The 21,972-nt window shown below is 39.0% G+C and overlaps 1 protein-coding gene across 1 annotated transcript in view; it reads left to right on the forward strand.

Moving 5' to 3' along the window:
• The first annotated feature begins 10,017 nt into the window (after positions 1 to 10,017).
• LOC139374229 (uncharacterized protein C14orf132-like) overlaps positions 10,018 to 21,972 on the forward strand; it is a 36,942-nt gene continuing 24,987 nt past the window's right edge. Inside the window, exon 1 of the mRNA XM_071115254.1 lies at positions 10,018 to 10,325. Within this exon, the coding sequence (XP_070971355.1) occupies positions 10,299 to 10,325 (27 nt within the window). The 5' untranslated portion in view covers positions 10,018 to 10,298. The remainder of the gene's footprint in view (positions 10,326 to 21,972) is intronic.

Below are 21,972 nucleotides of genomic sequence, written 5' to 3' on the forward strand. Positions count from 1 at the left end.
AAGAAGAAGAAGAAGAAGAAGAAGAAGAAATGGCCTGATGCCTGAATATTAAAAAAAAACAGGTGAGGGGGTCCATGGGGAAATCTAGTGAGAAAAGTAGAGTGAGCCTCAGCCCCCTCATTCCCTTGTACTCAGGTGCCTGAGTACATCCTCTCTTCCCTCCCATACAAACCCATGTCATCTCTGCTGTTTGAGCCAGAGGCTTCGTGATTGAAACCTTGATTTTCTACTGTCTATGTGAGGTTAACAGAGGCCAAAAGCGGATAACCTACTCTCACTGATATCATCACAGCAGTTTGACATCAGTTACTGCAAGCAGTTACATTTGACACTAACTGCAAAAGGTTGTGATCACACAAGCATTAGATAAAGGTTATTAGATGATTGCATCCTTTTATGAACCTCTATGATTTTGCTGATTCAGTGGTATTGTTACAAACCCCTGAAAACTTCAAAAGCAGAGCTACAAGAACACCGGGCACTTCACCGGTCATATCTACCTCCAGGATGCTTGATAGATGTCCTGTGAAATTCTGCTTTGTTTCATCTCTCCATGCAAAGTCATAACTTAATGTCATGGTGTAAAGTTTGCCATGCATTGCACACAGAGCATGCATTTGTGGCAGTAATGACTTATTTTTTTAACTAGGCAAATCAGTTAAGAACAAATTCTTATTTTCAATGACAGCTTAGGAACAGTGGATTAACTGCCTTGTTCAGGGGCAGAACAACAGATTTTTACCTTGTCAGCTCAGGGATTTGATCTTGCAACCTTTTGGTTACCAGTCCAACACTCTAACCACTAGGCTACCTGCCACCACATCTTGAAGATGGGATGTGAATACATTTTGGCAGGTACATGTTACAGACAGGCCTGCTTATGCTTCATGGCAGCTACTCCAGCCAAAGTGGTCTCTGATCATGTGGCGTACAGAACATCTATAGCAGGGATAAGCAACTAGATTCAGCCATGGGCCAATTTTTGTTGGAGCGAATGTTTGCGGGGGTGGAAAAAATTATCATAATTTGTACACTGCAAATTCACCACAACTAAACAAGTTCAAAAATTGTATTTGAAAATAACAATAATTTCATACTGTACCTTGAGACACGATCACCCTTTTATTTGTAGGAATAATTGGGAACAGATTTCCTAAATTGATTGAATTTTTTGCTGAATTCCTGTTGATTTGTCTTTTGGACAGATGAATATACTTTTTATTTAAACACAGGGGACAAGCTGCTACTCTGGGGATCAGCTCACTGCATCTCTCTAGTGACCATTGCTGTGGATAGAGTGAGGTATGATAAAGTGAGATATTGCGACTTTTATCAGCTTTCCCAGTGTTTATGGGGACTTTAAGGGACGTTTCAAAGTGACTGTTGCATGCTAAACAAACACAATTAAAGAAATGCAAGTTACCTTGACTAGCCTAAATGTAAACCCCAAGGCATTTCTAACTCAAAAAATTATAGTAAGTTGAACTCAAAGTCAATGAAAAGTCCCTATTACTTCAACATGTTTGTGGTACCAACTCAAAACTAAATTAGAAGTCAAATCAACTAAAACAATTTAAGTTATGATAACAAATTAACTTTTTACCCAGCATGCTCTACTGCAGGTTAAAACAAATTCAAGTTGTTTTTAATATCTCTGTTTTTGCATGTAAAATGAGTGATTGATTATTTAATATTATGCTACACAAAGATAAATAACATACATATTTCTAAACAAATCCAATAATTTTGTTAGATTTTATGCACCTGTTACTGAAATGGTTGTTTCAGTTTAAATGGCTTAGGTTCTGTTCCTAACCCTGGCAGTCATTATGAATACAGGTTACAGGTGAATAAAACATTCTAACTGTTGGATCTCAATAGGAATTACGTATCACTTTGCAAGCCAGCATAATTACTTTCAGGAAGGGTTGCAAAATTATCATGCCTCATGAGATATGTCATGTATTGTCATAAAGAGTTTAAAATTATATTATAATGATAATAATCACCAAGGAACTCATTGGTGAATGTCTCCATCACCAACAAATACAGTCATGGGTGGTAACGCTGCAATTCACTCAAAGGCAAGGCACACTGGGAAATTATATTTGGAGGTGTGGCTTAGTGGGGGCATTACTCAAAACCTTAAAGCTGATACAACTCAAAGCTGGACCACCTAGGGTCACAGTGACTCCATCGGTTTGAGTAATGACAACAAATTAATTTTAAGTAGCAGTACTCAGATATATTAAGTGCAACGGGTAGTCTGAGGCTGAAACATTGATGACACTTGATGCAATATCAATACAGAACAACATTAGCTGTTCACTCCTAGTCCCCAACAGTGCTTTGTCTGAAAGGTTTAGTCCCTATATTATGGAGGACTGACAGTATTACAAATGCTCATTCAGATGATGTCATTATAGAAAATTATCCTAAAGCTATTCAATAAACCTTCCAATACATACATATTCAACAAGCTGTACATTAAAAACTATTATATTTGACATACATTATTATTTTACATTGAGGAGGAAATTAATATAAACAGGCTTCCATGAAATATTAATCCAATAAGGCATCCCAATTAACCCATAAATTAGTCAGGTGAGAGGGTTGGAATGAACTGACTTCATAATGTAATTGTCGTACTACACTTTACTTGTTCTTTGTGCAAAGACAGGTTGGATCTTTTTTTTTTCTTTTTTTTACATGAAAAATGCTTATTTTACTTTCACATACTCGTGGCTTGGGAGCTTACTTTAGTAAGTGTATTGTCAAACTGATTAAGAGAGTGCAGCTAATCCCTTCAGGTCATTTGAGAGAAAATAAGAAACAGATAGGTTAGCCCTGACCTGAGGCAACAGCAGTGGTATAACTTAAGATCATTTGTGGCACTTAATGGCGAAACCTAAAGGGCAAATAATGTGTCATGCTATTACTGTCCCTTGTCAAAACATGAGGGAATACACCATAGCAGATTCAAACCTACTAGTGATGGTAGATCACTTCTATGATAACTTTTAAATATTCATATTTTGTTTTCAATAGGAAATAGTAAAGGATTAGATTGTTCCTCTTACCGGGCCAAACACACTGCAGTGCTATTCTCATTCACACAACTCAAATGGAATATAATTTGCAAAGATGTTTCCTCCCTAAGAGGAAATACATTCATATGTTGTCACGAAGGGTATAGGGTTGGATAAGGTTAGACATGCAATTCCAAGGAATGTTGTTACATATGCAATGGCTTGATGGGTCACACTGTAACTTCAAAGACGTGACCCAAAAAACCTTCAACAAGCTCTTCAACAAGAGCTTGTTTAACCATTTTGATCTTTGAAAGAATTCAAAGATACTCTTCAGATAATATATAATTTTAAAATGTATTCACTATGTTAGCATATACATACACAGGGAAGGGTAAACACATATGCAAACTTGTGCATTTCAGCTTGGTAGCCAGGTTGGTTATTCCATAGCCAATGACATGTTCTATATACAGTACTGAGAAAACATTAGATATACTCACACAGATGTACACACATCCGCTATACAAAACAAATAAACACACTCATTATTTATATTTTAAGGTGTGTGTCTTCTTAATGTAAGTGACTCAATATATTTTCTTACAGAGTATGCTATTGTGCTCACTGTTTAACTTCTTAAGCTGTCCTTGGACTGTATAGTAGGTGTTGTGGTAAATAATTCAAATAAAGTCCCTAAGGGAGTTGAGGAGTTGCTGAAAATGCTTGTAGTGTTTTATTAAAATGCACATCAATTACTGCAAAACATTTTCAGCAGATCTACTTTGCATTCCAACGAAGTTGATGTACAGTATGATGTGCTTTCATAACTGCTAAGCCTTGTGCCAAAGACAACATCAAAACTTTTTTATTTTTTTTTATTTTAACAAGCATCAAAACTTTTAACCTATATAGCTTACATCAATTCATAACATGTGTCTTTAGATATTAAGCTTCAATATACAGTAATTTCATACAGTAGACATTATCTGCAGCTTCAACAATTGAAGCCAAACTGTGTTTCTGGGTAAAAAATTACTATATGTGCACTTGAAAGAGGTCTCTTGAATACAAAATGTTATGAATGTTGTGTAGAACTAAATCCCGCTAGGTTTCTCATGGACAAACACATACATGATTAATTTCAATATATTCAGCTGAGCATTAATAATGAATGATTTACCTCTTTGGGTATGCATCAATTGACATGAAGCAAACAAAGAGAGAGTAGGCAAGGGCCAAAAGCAGTGATGTATGTTTTTGTGCACCAGTACGCGTGTCCATGTCTGTGTCTAGGTACTGTCTAGGTTTGTATGCATGTGGCAAGAGGACCATACATTTTCCAATCCCTCCATCTGCTTTGTCAAATACTAAGCCAAGGTGGCTGTGTGTTCCCATAAAACCTCATCTCCCTCAAGGTTTTGGTCCAACATTCCTGTCTGGCTGCTTCATATTGCTTTTTGATTAATTAGTCTTCAATTTCGATACTAATGCTATTCATATGGTTCCTACCCACAGAGCTACATCAGTCAAATTAAGGCACAACAAATGTCCCCCATGATCGAGGATGTTTAGTAGTGCTCAGAGAGTGTGACCTCACTCTGAGAGAGAGAGAGAGACAGACACACGTATATAAAAATAATGGCTGTGCACTGGATCTCTTATCGCTGCTCTGTGACAGCAATAACAGAATCAGTCAGCCACAGGCAGCAGGCATTCATAAATGTTTATCAGGTGGCATCCCAGCTCATTAAAATGCTCAAGCTGAAACAACATGGGTTGATGCCGTTTGTTAAGTAGTCTAGTCTATCTTACATTATGTTGGTGTTATATATCTCTTTCTTTTTTGAGTTAGGGCAGATTACCACCCATTGTTTTCAGTATTCTATGAGATACTGACAGTAATAACTTACAGCTTGTCTATAATAACCCCAGCTTTGACCTCTCTTCTGTAGGTCAGATATGAACATCTTCAGTGCAGTACCGCCTGCACAAGAGTGGGTTACTAAAAGTGTTTATCCTCCCTACAACAGGATGTCTGTGGTTCATGTTACGCCTGAAACTCCTGGTGTGGTCATTTTCGCAACCAGCTCTCACAGTCTCGCGTCAGAGTTCATCCATGTTTCTCAAACATCACATTTCAAAGTTGTTCCAAACGTCACATTTCGAAGTGTTTAAGGTTTAGTTTAGGGATTAACTCAGCATTTTTAAGGTTTGGGATAGGCTTAAAACAAAAATATGAAAAGCTTTCTATCGCTGGATTCAAACTTGCATTCTTTGGAATCAAAGGCAGATGCTTACCTTCTTGAAGATAACAGAGCTCACTGCTGCCCCTACAGGCAAATTTCCATGTAATCTCTCAGTGTCCTCAGACATGGATGGACATCAAATACGGAGTTTTATAATGGGTGACCTGTCTGAATTTTCAAACCAAACTGTACATTCAAAACAACAACTGGGACCAGAACGTACAGTGCCTTGCAAAAGTATTCGGCCCCCTTGAACTTTGCGACCTTTTGACACATTTCAGACTTCAAACATAAAGATATAAAACTGTATTTTTTTGTGAAGAATCAACAACAAGTGGGACACAATCATGAAGTGGAACGACATTTATTGGATATTTCAAACTTTTTTAACAAATCAAAAACTGAAAAATTGGGCGTGCAAAATTATTCAGCCCCCTTAAGTTAATACTTTGTAGCGCCACCTTTTGCTGCGATTACAGCTGTAAGTCGCTTGGGGTATGTCTCTATCAGTTTTGCACATCGAGAGACTGACATTTTTTCCCATTCCTCCTTGCAAAACAGCTCGAGCTCAGTGAGGTTGGATGGAGAGCATTTGTGAACAGCAGTTTTCAGTTCTTTCCACAGATTCTCAATTGGATTCAGGTCTGGACTTTGACTTAGCCATTCTAACACCTGGATATGTTTATTTTTGAACCATTCCATTGTAGATTTTGCTTTATGTTTTGGATCATTGTCTTGTTGGAAGACAAATCTCCGTCCCAGTCTCAGGTCTTTTGCAGACTCCATCAGGTTTTCTTCCAGAATGGTCCTGTATTTGGCTCCATCCATCTTCCCATCAATTTTAACCATCTTCCCAGTCCCTGCTGAAGAAAAGCAGGCCCAAACCATGATGCTGCCACCACCATGTTTGACAGTGGGGATGGTGTGTTCAGGGTGATGAGCTGTGTTGCTTTTACGCCAAACATAACTTTTTGCATTGTTGCCAAAAAGTTCAATTTTGGTTTCATCTGACCAGAGCACCTTCTTCCACATGTTTGGTGTGTCTCCCAGGTGGCTTGTGGCAAACTTTAAACGACACTTTTTATGGATATCTTTAAGAAATGGCTTTCTTCTTGCCACTCTTCCATAAAGGCCAGATTTGTGCAATATACGACTGATTGTTGTCCTATGGACAGAGTCTCCCACCTCAGCTGTAGATCTCTGCAGTTCATCCAGAGTGATCATGGGTCTCTTGGCTGCATCTCTGATCAGTCTTCTCCTTGTATGAGCTGAAACTTTAGAGGGATGGCCAGGTCTTGGTAGATTTGCAGTGGTCTGATACTCCTTCCATTTCAATATTATCGCTTGCACAGTGCTCCTTGGGATGTTTAGAGCTTGGGAAATATTTTGGATCCAAATCCGGCTTCAAACTTCTTCACAACAGTATCTCGGACCTGCCTGGTGTGTTCCTTGTTCTTCATGATGCTCTCTGCGCTTTTAACGGACCTCTGAGACTATCACAGTGCAGGTGCATTTATACGGAGACTTGATTACACACAGGTGGATTGTATTTATCATCATTAGTCATTTAGGTCAACATTGGATCATTCAGAGATCCTCACTGAACTTCTGGAGAGAGTTTGCTGCACTGAAAGTAAAGGGGCTGAATAATTTTGCACGCCCAATTTTTCAGTTTTTGATTTGTAAAAAAAGTTTGAAATATCCAATAAATGTCGTTCCACTTCATGAATTTTTCCCACTTGTTGTTGATTCTTCACAAAAAAATACAGTTTTATATCTTTATGTTTGAAGCCTGAAATGTGGCAAAAGGTCGCAAAGTTCAAGGGGGCCGAATACTTTCGCAAGGCACTGTATGAGTAAAAAGTCTAATCAACAGCTGGGTCTGAGTTCTTCTGTGAGAGCTGAACGGAAGCTAAATCCCACTCACTCACTGAGAGATTGGATGTGTGCTCAGCAAAAAGAGAAACAAAGAGACTGAGAAGGAACCTAACTGCTGATCCGGTATGTCTTCCTCATCTCCTCCATGGCAAAACTAAACTAAAATGATCAAAAACACATTGTAAGATAGAATCAAGGCCATAAAGGTCCCCAGCAGGTCCATTCCCTCACTTTCATCTCCCTCCTTTAACATAATTTATCTTCCTAACTTTAATTTACTGCCTTCAAAAGGTATCCCTCCCTCCTCTCCATTGAAAGTAATAGGCCAAAGAATGCTTGAGGTTTCAAAACATTTTGTATTTCGTCAGTGTGACAACCCTCCTACTCTGTCTGCCGTATTCTCTCTTTGTTCTTGTTTCCTTATTAGGATGCCGGTGGGCGGAGTTGGGAGGGTCGTCAGCTACATGGGAAACACCTGGGCCCGGTGTGTCCTAGGATGAATACACCACTTCCCCATTCATGAAGGAGACTGTCTCCATGCAGACACCTTTATAGATTTTGTTGTGTATCTTGATGGTTTTTGGTTGTTTGCTTTGGCACATTTCAACACCCTGCATTATCACAGTCATGCATGCAAAACACTCACTTACACTACTGATTACTGATTACACACACACCATTGTATATTGTACTTAGTTTGCTTTATCTAATAAATATATGTTTTGTTACTCCTTATCTCCACGTTGTCTCCCTTTTGTTACGGGCTTTGAGCCGGTTTGTGACAGTCAGCCATTTGTATAAGGCCATTTTTATGAAACTTACAGCTCTAACTAGCTATATCTGGGTTTTTTATTTATCTTTCCCTACCTATTCAACAATAGAACTTGGGTCAAAGGGTGAACTACCTGAGTAGTACCCCTTTGGGGTCATAGTTACAGAAGGTATTACTCTTTTCTGATTACTGTCTGACCAGCTCAAACCTGTAATTTAGTGAACCCAAAGGTACTGTGAAACGTGCCGTATCAAAGCCAGTGGAGATCAGCTATGTAATGTGTGAAAGAGGAAATCATGTGTACACTTAGACTGAGTATGCCACCTAGTCCCAATCCAAGGTACAGTAGTTCCATTTATTTTACTCCCAGGTTACCAGGTAGCATTCAAGTGTTCTGGTGGATTACACTTGAATTCCATTGAGAGTTATTCTCCAAAACTAAGGAGCCTAATCAATGAGTATTTGGAGACAGTAGTGCTCGGTGCCGTTGAGGGAGGATTATTTTTTTGAGGGAGCATGGCCTTATTTCTATTACAGAATATTGGATGACTGTCATTCATATTCCATTCACCCAGCTCAATGGAACATCGATAGGTTTAGGCATTTACATCATATTCAAATCATGAGATTGCTACAACCTAGCCTATGAATGAAAGAATTTTGAGTAATCAAGGTAACAGACAGTGACACATTCAATACCGCCTTGCATACTCTTGCCTGCATCTAGCTGATCTAGGTGTAATCATTAGTCCAACAGTTGCAAATGAGAGTTTCTATTGGACAAATTCAGGTATGTCTATGCTGGTTTCGTCCTTTCACCTATTCCCTTCCCTTGTGGATTTATTTCAGTGCAAAACACATCAGCTTTCTGTGACCAGGCGCAAAAACCTTTCAGAGCCAAACCTTCATATCATGACCGCTAACCACTACACACAGCCTACATCGTTGTCACTTCATAGTCAACATACTAGAACTAACACGTAAGTATCCAACTACAATCATGCAGTACAGTGTACAGTCATAAAGCAGTTTAGCAGCTACACCAGTGGGCTCCAGTGGCAATAAATGAATAAAAACCAAAACCGTACCTTGACTTGGAAGAGTTCCAGTGTTGGATAACTATAGCCAGCTAGCTAACATAGCACCCCTCTCTGTTTGAGCCGGGTGTTTGAATAGGGTAAATATTTGTTTTTCAAAACTGTTCAACTATTGTTTTTCTCTCATTTTGAGTCAACTACTCACCACATTATATGCACTGCAGTTCTAGCTAGCTAGATTATGCTTTCAGTCTAGATTAATTCTCTGATTCTTTGATTGGGTGAACAACATGTCAATTCATGCTGCAAGCGCTCTGATAGGTTGGAGGACGTCCTCAGGAAGTTGTCATAATTACTGTGTAAGTCTATGGAAGGGGGTGAAAATCATGAGCCTCCTAGGTTTTGTATTGAAGTCAGTGTACCCATAGGGCAGCGCACAATGGCCCAGCGTCGTCCGGGTTAGAGTTTGCAATCGAAACAGTGTTTTAATAAATGATTTGGTGTCGTGAATATATTTAGTATTGTTTAATCTAAAAAGGATAACTTTTTTAATGTTTCACTTTTTATTAAATTAACTGAGGTGGATGGTCCTGCCCTTCCTCCTCTCAGGAGCCTCCACTGTTTGGAGATACAGGGGAGGCTCTTATGAATATCAATGTGACAATAACTACTGTCCAAGTTTGTGTGGTCTACATTTGACTCAAGCATGTAGGCAGAGAGTATAGGCCAGGTCTTCTCTGTATCAATGTAATATGAACAGCATGGGAATATTGAAAAATAAAATTCAAGTCATGCTGCTTGATTACCTGTCCTTATCTTTGGTAGCCTAGTCTGTCACTGTAAAACGTCTGCCAGGACCCACATGGGGAACATACATTTGAGAATTAGGCTATTCCGACATGATTGACAGCTTAACATTATTTTTCAAGCAAGAAGTAGGGTACTCGATTATAACTGGGTAAAATTAGGAGTCTAATAGAGAAAGAGAGAGGGATAGAGAGCTTGTTGTTCACCCGCCGCCATCCATAATGTGACTTCGAGAACACAGTACACAGAGCATCATTCACCGTGCCCGCTTCTTCTCTCGTCTCCCACGCTCACATCGCATTCTCCCGCTCTATGCTCGCGCAGATGTGGACCTGAAGACTACTCAACCTCTCGTTACAAAATTGCCGTTTGTATGTAATTGCTCGACATGTTTTTCACATTAAATTAGACTGAACCTGAAGACTGCTTGTCACAAGTAGACCAATGCTGTTTTGGGGAATAAAATAAACTACAATTTTTATTTTTGGGTGCGTAGGTTGGTTGTCTTGACTAGAGCAACAGTATGGATCTCTCATTTATAGCTGCACAGGTAAGAATACGCGCTGTGTTTGTGTTAATAAGTGGTTTATTTAGCAAACAAGTGGTTACAAAGCGAACCCTGACTTAACTTTATTTTCTAAAATGTGAGGGCGTGGCATTGTTGTTTTTAGTGGTGTGTGGTGGACACTGTAGACATTGACGTGATTTTCTGCAAATTATAGGCTATTTTATGTATCTGTAGAGCTGTTAGGGTAAGATGGATAGATATGTCACTCTTTTTGAGCAAGCTATACAGTATCTCTAAAATACTAAGGTTTTTGGACATTACGCTAGTTCTTCTGACAGATACTCCCCTATTAGAATACATGTTGAAAATCCTTGTTTATGTCGGTTTCAATTTACCGCATGTTAAATTGACCATTACAAGGGTAGGCTGCCTACCTGTATTTGCATGTTGTCAACTACAGGTAAATGACAAAATGATGGAAAAACTTTAGTCAATGAAGGATACAAAGTATATTGAAAGCAAATGCTTCAACACAGGTGTTGTTCCAGAGTTAATTAAGCAACTAACATTCCATTATGCTTATCGTCATGTATAAAAATGCTGGGCATGCCATTATTTTGGCTACCATCCCAGCTAGCACATAACGTTCTGAGAACCATATGTTTTTTTAGAGCTTGGTCAGAGCGTGATTGTCCTATGGTAATTTTGCATACAACCTTCCCAAAACTTTTTGGGAATGGTGTAGGATAGTTGCTTGACTTTGGAACATTCTCAGCACATTTAAGGAACTTGACAAAACATTATTTTCTTGGCATTTCATTACATTAACAGAACGTTTTCAAAAATGTCAAACATGGTTACATTTAAATTTTGGTAGTGTTCTAGAAATCTTCTTCTACTGGTTTGACATTGGGAATAGTTCAAAGAATGTTAAGAAACAATGTTCTTCTCTGGGAATGTCAGTACTTCAGCATAACATTTCCTTCATGGTTCTATTTAAAGTCATGTTCTCAAATTGTTCAGAGAATGTTAAGAAAACTCCATTAAAAACCACAAACACTTTAGTAACGTTCAGAGAACGTTCTAAGAATGTAATTTGAAAATATACGTTCAGCGTCAACAAAATTTTATCCTCTATCTTGTTAAGTGTGTTCAGGTGTGTTGGCTGTGCCCACTAACAGCTTTGTATGTGTAAAAAAACATGGCATGCTAGCTCCATCCTGTTGGTGCAGTGGACTAATTCCATGGATAAAGAACAGAAGATTATAGGTTTGAATATCACTGATGCCATGTCACAATATATATATATATATATATATATGCATGATTAATGCCTAAGGAAATTAATTTCCAGCTGTCCTATCTGTGCTTGGAGTTTTATAAAAAGTCAACCCAAAATAAGTTTGCAGTGCTATTGAAACATTCAGTGAACATTTTAAGGAAGTTTAAAAAAAAACTCCAAATAACCTATAATTTTCATCCTCAGTGTTAATAACACCTCCCAGGAAAACTTTAAAGGAAACAGAGTAAAATGTTCTCAGAACCTCGCTGAAAAGTAAGGATTAAAAGTTCCCAGAACAGGCAAAATGTTCGCTTCTGTTCTCAGAACGTTTAAAAAAACATTCAGTTTTACCAGTCAGGAAATGTATGGCTTTCTTCCCACAACCAAAGTGAAACCAAAAACACATTTTCCCACAACTTCCAAGGAACCAAATGTACTAGGTGGGATGGCTTTGCCCCCATAGGATGACAATGCCTCCATCCACAGGGCATGAGTGGTCACTGAATGGTTTGATGATCATGAAAACGATGTAAACCATATGCCATAGCCTTCTCAGTCACTTGATCTCAACCTAACACCATTCTCATTTATGGGAGATTATTGAGCGGTGCCTGAGACCGCATTTTTCACCACCATCAACAAAACACAAAATGATGGAATTTCTCGTGGAAGAATGGTGTCGGATCCCTCCAATAGAGTTCCAGACACTTGTTTAATCTATGGTGTATTCAGTCTGTTCTGGCTCGTGTTGGCCTAACACCCTATTTAAGAAACTTTTTATGTCAGTGTTTCCTTTATTTTGTCAGTTACCTGTATATTGCTACTGACATGTGGGGAGGGTTGGGTGTAATATCTGAAAAATGTAGTCCATTACTGCTTTAGTTACATGAAAAATGAAGTAGTAATTTAAATTACTTTTGGATTACTTTCACTTCTAACACCTTGGCATATTTCATTTAGTAACATGACTATTTCGTGACTATAAAGCATACAGATCCTGTAACTTACATGTTCTATATTCTATGTGAGACAGTACAAACAGGCTCCATACTAACTTTTTCCTAATGTTTTCAGCTGGTGGCACAAGCCTATGATTTGGTTGCACCAAAATGTTGTTGCGGGGTCAGGCAATAGAAATGTTTTTGTAGCCTAATGATCTTATATGAACCCATTCAAAGTGCTTAATTCGAAGTGTACTAAACTACAAAAATGATGTGGGACACTTGCTCATTTTCAGATTTAATCAGGGCGGTTTTCATTCACCTGCTCAGGTGGAGCGACATTTGTCTTAGATATAAAAACAACTCTTCCAAGTGGGATAGAATTTAGGTACAATAGTGGTAAAGAAAATCCAAGGACACCGGTGAGCTGAACAAAATTACTCTGATAGTCCCAAACATCTGTTAAGTAATATAAGCTATAATTGTATAATTGTCATTGTCTCAAAGAGTCATTATGACTCATTGGTCAATTAGACATAGCTAGGTGTATTCAATTTTAATTCCCCAATTAAATAAGAGATTTGAACGTCTAAAGGATAAAAAAAGTAAGATCCTTTCCCTAATGGTGGCGCTCTAACCATGCACAAATCCCATAAGAACACAGCCATTTTTAAGTGCAGAGTTTGTGCATTGTTTTTGTCTACTAGATAGCAGTAGGAGATCACTTGATGTCTCATAGCCACTTGAAACCAGTTGCCTCTAGTTTGGGAAGTGAGTCACTGTGCCAAAATGGCTGAACGGATTTTCAAGCCTGACATCTTAAAATGACTTTAGCAATCAGGGAGATTCTTATGACATTGCCAGCAGTAAGATTTTATTTCGATTTCCAAAACAACCACTCAGAGTTTAACAGGTTATGGGCCATTCCGTTGATGTATCGGATTAACTTAATTAAACTGGTATTGACACTGTTCAATGGAACAGCACAGGCATTTTGCTACTGTATGCATAACATGTGAGTTAGTTAAAGCTGCATACAGTAGTACTCTTGACTGTGAAAGATTATTCTAATTTTCACAATTCATGAGAGTGATGGTGTTTACGACAACAACAGCAAAATGCAGTTGTGAATTTATGGTGACAGTGGAATAAAAAAAATTGTTTGCAGAGACAATATTCAGATATACAGCTTTTCAATCGGTGACATCACTCGCTCTGAAACCTTGAAGTAGTTGTTCCCATTGCTCTGTAAGGGCCGTGGCTTTTGTGGAGTGATGGGTAACGATGCTTCGAGGGTGACTGTTGTCTATGTGTGCAGAGGGTCCCTGGTTTGAGCCCAGGTAGGGGCGAGGAGAGGGACAGAAGCAATGATGATACATTGATGCTGTTGACCCGGATCACTGGTTTCTGCAGAAAAGGAGGAGGTCAAAAGGGGAGTGAGTGTAAGCGATGTGAAATGGCTAGCTAGCTAGCGGGGTGCGCCCTAATAGCGTTTCAAGCGTTTCACATCGGTTAGATATATATAATTAATACAATGGTTTTGGTGATCAACTATAATCACAGAAAGTGTGAAAATAAGTATATATGTTAAAATGTGTGAAGCTCCCCTTTAATGGAGGTGAAACTAATTCCAGAGCTCTGAGTGGCGCCGTAATAGTGTGCCATAAGTGCAAGCAGCATACCTTGGAGTCTTGACTTTGCGATGAGAAAACATGGGTGTTTTTTTGTTCATCCATCTCAGTGTACCAGCACTGCTGAAAACCAATGGACCTTCTACCCTCACTTTGTCTCCAAAAGATGACTGATGTCATCATAAGTCTCTTTCCTACAGAGAATAGAAGTTCCAGAGAAGCTGAGCTTTTCTAATGCAGGCTGCATGGTTAGCTGTGGATTTTGTCCAGCAGTAGATAGTGGCTGATGGTGGCTGGGGAGAGGGTTGTGTAGGCCACATAGATACTGTTAAGTTACTGTAATACTTACTTATGTGGTGTAGTCTACCACAGAGACTATGTAGAGAGAATAGACTAATCATGGGACCCTTGAACAGAGATAACATTGTACATAATATATTGGAAAAATTCTTCAGTAAAGCTTCAAGCAAAGAATGTATGTTAATTGTCCTTGTAACAGGTATTTTGCATTATGCATTGCAGGGAGATCAGTTTTGATGCTGACTACCCAACAAGACTTCCTCAGCCTAAAGGTCTCAGGCATACAGTAAATCAAAGTTTTTTTTTTCTGTACTGTATTTGTTCAGTGAGGTTAGGTAACTGAAAGTTGCCACTTTCATTGTAAAATAACCTTCGATAGAAGTGCTCAAACAATGCATCCTTTTTGTTTTTTGATACTATTTGAATTACAAATGAAAAAGCCATACTTCATTAGGTCAAAAGTAGAGTCGTCCTCAAGCATTACAGAACATGGATTAATAGGCGACAATCATAACCCCATGGCTCTTGAATGCTAAGTTGAGAGCAATAATAATGTATTCTGTCTAGAATAGACGCAATTATGAAATTATAAATACCATAACCTACAGAATTTAAGCCAAAGGGACAGTATTTACTCATTGTTGATTTAGTGTAAACTGAGTTGTGACCTCCCATCGATCACTCAGTGATGCAGGGCTAATGTATTATGTGTGGTTCCATGTCGGGATGTAAGTGCTCTAGACTATGTTGGTCCTGTAAAGTCAGCCAAAGCCCCAGTGACAGATGTAACACACCGAGCGATACAGACTCCATCAAACCAGAACCCTATGACTCCATCTATCCAGAGCTCTACAGACTCTCATCCATCCAAAACCCTATGACTCCATCTATCCAGAGCTCTACAGACTCTCATCAATCCAGAACCCTATGACTCCATCTATCCAGAGCTCTACAGACTCTCATCCATCCAGAACCCTATGACTCCATCTATCCAGAGCTCTACAGACTCTCATCAATCCAGAACCCTATGACTCCATATATCCAGAGCTCTACAGACTCTCATCCATCCAGAACCCTATGACTCCATCTATCCAGAGCTCTACAGACTCTCATCAATCCAGGGAGCACTTTTCAGCCCATTGGGCATCCCCTCACGCTCGTCTGTGCTGACAAACTGGGTAGAGCCATTCTCCTCATCCCCCAGCTTTGGGTCAACTAGGGCTGCACAATTAATCAAATTCACATCGAAATCACAATATTTACATTTGCAATATCCATATCGCAAGAGGTTCATATTGCATGCAGTATTTTATAACCCCCTCAGCCGCGTGCAAAATAGTTTTTTTATAGTTTATGTAGCCTTACGAACATAAACCCAGCACAGGACAAACATTTATTGGGGGTTATTTATTCTGTCGAAGATTACATTTAAAATAGGAAAATGTATGAGGGAAATCACCACAAGGTGAAGTCACCATAAGGTAAAGTTCAGTCTAAATCACAATCAAGTGAAGTAACTCTGTTTAGTAAAGTGCATAAAAACAATCTGAGTACAATAAGTACAAAGTAAAATGCATAAACGGTGGTGGCTCTGCTTTCTATTAAAAAAAAACAGAAGAAATTACAGACCACAATGTTCACAGTTAGAATAGACTTTCTAACAGTTCAAATGTCTGAGTACAAGATGTCCATTATCAAAATTATATCTTGCATGAAAAATACAAATACATTTTGTCATAGAACAATGTGAATACTTACAAACACACTGTCCACGTGATACGCTAACCCCACATGGAACAATAGATCCTCATCTAACCCATAGAGCTCTGGGGGAAGCGACATATCACAATATAAATTACAATTAAAAAATGAAACAAAATAAAAAACCCTGAAGCTTTACATGAAACAGAATGCCATTCTGAAAATCACTCACCCTTCAAATAATCTTACCAACTCCACAATGTGGTTCTGAGAGCACTAGCATTCAGCTGGCAAGAAGCTAACACTTTATGTGACAATCTGAAAATATGTCTAACATGAGCATCTGGCATAAATATTACAAAACAAACTCTTACACTTTGTAGATGATGCAAAATATGATATATTTCGGTACGAGTGTAAGATTTAAAAAAATATATTATTTACTAGGGTTGGGCAGTATACTATATACAGTGGGGCAAAAAAAGTATTTAGTCAGCCACCAATTGTGCACGTTCTCCCACTTAAAAAGATGAGAGAGGCCTGTAATTTTCATCATAGGAACACTTCAACTATGACAGACAAAATGAGGGAAGAAAATCACATTGTAGGATTTTTTATGAATTTATTTGCAAATTATGGTGGAAAATAAGTATTTGGTCAATAACAAAAGTTTATCTCAATACTTTGTTATATACCCTTTGTTGGCAATGACAGAGGTCAAACGTTTTCTGTAAGTCTTCACAAGGTTTTCACACACTGTTGCTGGTATTTTGGCCCATTCCATCATGCAGATCTCCTCTAGAGCAGTGATGTTTTGGGGCTGTTGCTGGGCAACACGGACTTTCAACTCCCTCCAAAGATTTTCTATTGTGTTGAGATCTGGAGACTGGCTAGGCCACTCCAGGACCTTGAAATGCTTCTTATGAAGCCACTCCTTCGTTGCCCGGGCGGTGTGTTTGGGATCATTGTCATGCTGAAAGACCCAGCCACGTTTCATCTTCAATGCCCTTGCTGATGGTAGGCTTTGTTACTTTGGTCCCAGCTCTCTGCAGGTCATTCACTAGGTCCCCCCGTGTGGTTCTGGGATTTTTGCTCACCGTTCTTGTGATCATTTTGACCCCACGGGGTGAGATCTTGCGTGGAGCCCCAGATCGAGGCAGATTATCAGTGGTCTTGTATGTCTTCCATTTCCTAATAATTGCTCCCACAGTTGATTTCTTCAAACCAAGCTGCTTACCTATTGTAGATTCAGTCTTCCCAGCCTGGTGCAGGTCTACAATTTTGTTTCTGGTGTCCTTTGACAGCTCTTTGGTCTTGGCCTAGTGGAGTTTGGAGTGTGACTGTTTGAGGTTGTGGACAGGTGTCTTTTATACTGATAACAAGTTCAAACAGGTGCCATTAATACAGGTAACGAGTGGAGGACAGAGGAGCCCCTTAAAGAAGAAGTTACAGGTCTGTGAGAGCCAGAAATCTTGCTTGTTTGTAGGTGACCAAATACTTATTTTCCACCATAATTTGCAAATAAATTCATTAAAAATCCTACAATGTGATTTTCTGGATTCTTTTTCTCATTTTGTCTGTCATAGTTGAAGTGTACCTATGATGAAAATTACAGGCCTCTCTCATCTTTTTAAGTGGTGGAACTGGCACAATGGGTGGCTGCCTAAATACTTTTTTGCCCCACTGTACCTTTTAAGAGGAGGGATGACCTTAATGTAGGTCAAATAGAGGCACTATGGGCTCAAGTACATCTGCCTCACCAGGCACCCGTATTGGTAGGATGTGTGTATAGACCTCCTAGCTCTACGGTGTCCTATCTGGATGACTTATGTACTGGGTTTGACCAGGCCACAAATAGCAACAGAGATGTATTTATCTTGGGTGATTTTAATATAAATTGGAAGGATCACAATAATTTGAATAGAACAAAATTGATGAGATATGCTAAGAACTGTGGTTTGAAACAAATGGTTAATGATACTACTAGATCTTCAATTAAGTTGGGTCATCGTTCAGACACATGCATTGATCTGATTTTCTGTAATATACCATTGCAATGCTTAAAAGCCAGATCAATGCCAGTGGGCTGGACAGACCATAATATTGTGACCATAACCATGAACACCAATTTTTCCAAAGAAACCCCCTAGGATTGTGGTCAAAATAAATGTTAAAACATTTAATCATGAGTTATTTCTAAATTATTTGGCTGCTGTACCCTGGGAGCTGATTTATCTAGAGGATGATTTAAATCATGCTACAGAATGTTTTATTGATTTGCTCATGGAGGCAATGGACCATCATGCCCCTATAAGAAAGAGTACAGTTGGTGCCCGTCCATCTCCATGGATTGATGATGAACTGGGTGAGGCTTTTTCTCAAAGAAATATGGCAAAAGTCTTAGCAGCCAAGTCAAAATTAGAAATTGATGAACAGAATTATAGAACATTACGTAAATATGCAGTTAAATTGAACCGAAAGAAAAAAAAGTTATTTTACAACAATGCTTTTATTGATTGTAAAAATGACTGTAAAAAGGTATGGAACACAGTTAAGGGCTTACTTGGTACATCTATCTCATCATGCCCATCTAGTGTGGAGTTTGACGGGAGAATAATAACAAAACCAGTTGATGTTGCCAATCATTTTGCAGATTTTTTTTACACAGAAAATTAAATTACTGAGCAACAATGTAGACATACATTCTTCCAAACAAGCTATTGTCCAATGGATTGATGATCATATTATGAGCAATAAGATCTGCTCTTTTAGTCTACAAACGGTGTCAGTGGAGGAGGTGTTAAACCTATTGAAGTTATTACCTGATGGTAAATCTACAGGTTATGGTCTTATGGACAATTTTTTTGCTTCGCTGTGCTGCTCCCCAGATTGCAGTTCCACTGAGATACATATTTAATTGGTCACTGGAAAAGGGGATGTTTGCAAATGTATAGAAGCATGCGAAACTGTCTCCTATTCTGAAAGACTGCAAAGAACCCATTACTCCTGCCAATAGTCGATCAATTAGTCTACTCCCTACACTCAGTAAGATATTGGAGGGTATTGTGAGTAGACAAATATGGGAGTACGTGGAAAAGAATGATCTGATTACAGCCAATCAGCATGCTTATCGCAAAAACCATTCCACTACCACTGCATTGGTTGACATGACTGACCAGTGGCTCAATGCTATGGATAATGGCAAATTTGTAGGTGTACTATTTTTAGATTTCAGTGCAGCATTTGATTTAGTGGATCATGGAATAATTTTGACAAAATTTAATGCATTATGGTTTTAAGGAGGTAGCATTGAATTGGGTACAGTCATATCTAACTGACAGAAAACAGTCCACCTATATCAATGGTTCATTTTCTTCCCCTTATGTGTTAAACTGTGGAATACCGCAGGGCAGCTGCCTTGGGCCATTTCTTTACTTAATATATACCAACGACCTTCCCTATGCCTTGGTTGAAACTCAAGCTACTATATTTGCAGATGATACTACAATTTATGCAGCAAGACAATCGGTAGCAGGCTTTACAAGGAGATTTGGAGAATATCAGGAAGTGGGTTTGACAAAACAAACTTGTTTTAAACACCAAGAAAACCAAAGTTATGTTGGTCTGTTCAACTAGGAAAAGGCCAAAACAGCATGGGATACAATTAAGTATGGGAGGAGTACAAATTGAAGAAGTGGCAGAAACCAAACTATTGGGAGTGCAGCTAGACAACTGCTTATCATGGTCGTCTCAAATAACGAATCTATGTAAAAAAACATATATTATATCAGCATGCATAATCAGAAGGATAGCTAAATATTTACCAGGAAAAATTATTCAGCAAATAACATAAGCATTAATTGAGAGTCAGGTGAACTACTGTTCGGTGGTCTGGGGAAATGCATCATCAAGTGAAGTTAGGAGGCTGCAGAATGCACAGAATAAAGCAGCAAGGATTGTTTTAAGGTGGAGAAATGGTTCTTCTGGTGCAGTCATGCGCAGTGTTCTTGGTTGGTCATCAATGGACAAGATAATTGCAAAAAACATGCTTATTTTATTTTATAATATACATCATTTAAAACGGCCAAGTTCTATTCACAACGGTATTCAGTTGGTAAGAGACAGACATTCCGTAAATACTAGGAATAGATTGTCCACCATCTATGCGTTATCCAGACAGAAAAGAGAAATAGGCAAAAGAACATTTAGATTTAGAACAATAAAGAAATTGAATAAATTAACTGAGCAAACTAGAAACCTTTCAATATATACATTTAAACATTATTTTAAAACAATTTAAATATAGTATATAGAAATGTTGTGGGACTATAGTAGATGAAGAATCCGGATGCTAAGCTACAGGACTGTTTTGCTAGCACTGACTGGAATATGTTCTGGCATTGAGGAGTATACCACCTCAGTCCCCGGCTTCATCAATAAGTGCATCGACAACATCGTCCTCACAATGACCGTACATACTGTACATATCCCAATCCGGAGGCCTTGGACTACAGACAACATCCGCACCGAGCTAAAGGCTAGAGCTGCCACTTTCACGGAGCAGGACACTAATCCGGACGCTAATAAGAAATCCCGCCATGCCCTCAGGCGACCCATCAAACAGGCAAAGCGTCAATACAGAACTAAGATTGAATCCTACTACACCGGCTCTGGCGCTTGTCGGATGTGACAGGGCTTGAAAACTATTACGGACTTCAAAGGGATACCCAGCCGCGGAAAGCCAGTGACGCAAGCCTACCAGACGAGCTACATTCCTTTTATGCTCGCTTCCAGGCAAGGAACACTGAAGCGTGCATGAGAGCACAAGCGGTTCCGGATGACTGTGTCAACATTCACAAAGCAGCAGGGCCAGACGAATTACAAGGATGTGTACTCAAAGTATGCGCGGACCAGCTGGCAAGTGTCTTCACTGAAATGTTCAACCTCTCCCTGACCGAGTCTGTAATACCTACTTGTTTCAGAGTTCAACACCATAGTGCCCACAAAGCTCATCACTAAGCTAAGGATCCTGAGACTAAACACCTCCCTCTGTAACTGGATCCTGGACTACAAGCCCTCTTTGGGTACAGCGAGCACCATCCCCCTCTCTCTGTCTCTTACAACCAGGCTGCTGTGGTCAGAGAGATCGTAAATTCCTAGGGAAGACCCTGTCTCATGGCCACACAGTATAGAGACAGTGAAGTTTCATAGAGAACAAAGGAATTTCTTCCACCTCACAGAACTTGAGGTCCGAACAACATTTATGTTCCAGAGGAGGTATATAAGATCGGTGAAGAATCCAGCTACGAACTGGTCCATTTGTTACATTTTGGTGAAGCTCATGGGAGACGGTGCGGCCACTTTACCATAACGCTGTTTATATAATAGCCTCCGATATGAGGTTTACATCTAATTGTTGTATAAGATGAATGAGTGAGGGTGATACTGTTTGTAAAATTGTGTAACGTGATTTTGGACTGTTTAATGAAGGAAATTCCAATTCCCTTTTGAGTTTAACTAAATCAGAGGACCGCCCATGAGCCCAGTTAGGGTCGGGCATCCTTGGACAGGCCCTTTTCTGCAATTCCGAATAAAACCCCAACTTTGAGAAGTTCTCACTAGACCATGTTTTTCTCTATTACGAGAGGACAAAGGTTACAGACCATTGCTGAATCTTTTAACCATACCACGTGGTTAAACTCTTAGACTATCGATACCGACAGAATAAGAACAAGTCTTTGATATTAATTACTAGTCTGCAGCTAGGAATTCGGTATCATTGAACACGAAGAACGACAACCGCCGAAACATCCATTCTACAACATTAATTAATG

This window comes from Oncorhynchus clarkii, chromosome 19, assembly GCF_045791955.1.
Source record: "Oncorhynchus clarkii lewisi isolate Uvic-CL-2024 chromosome 19, UVic_Ocla_1.0, whole genome shotgun sequence".
In the NCBI taxonomy this organism is placed as follows: domain Eukaryota; kingdom Metazoa; phylum Chordata; class Actinopteri; order Salmoniformes; family Salmonidae; genus Oncorhynchus; species Oncorhynchus clarkii.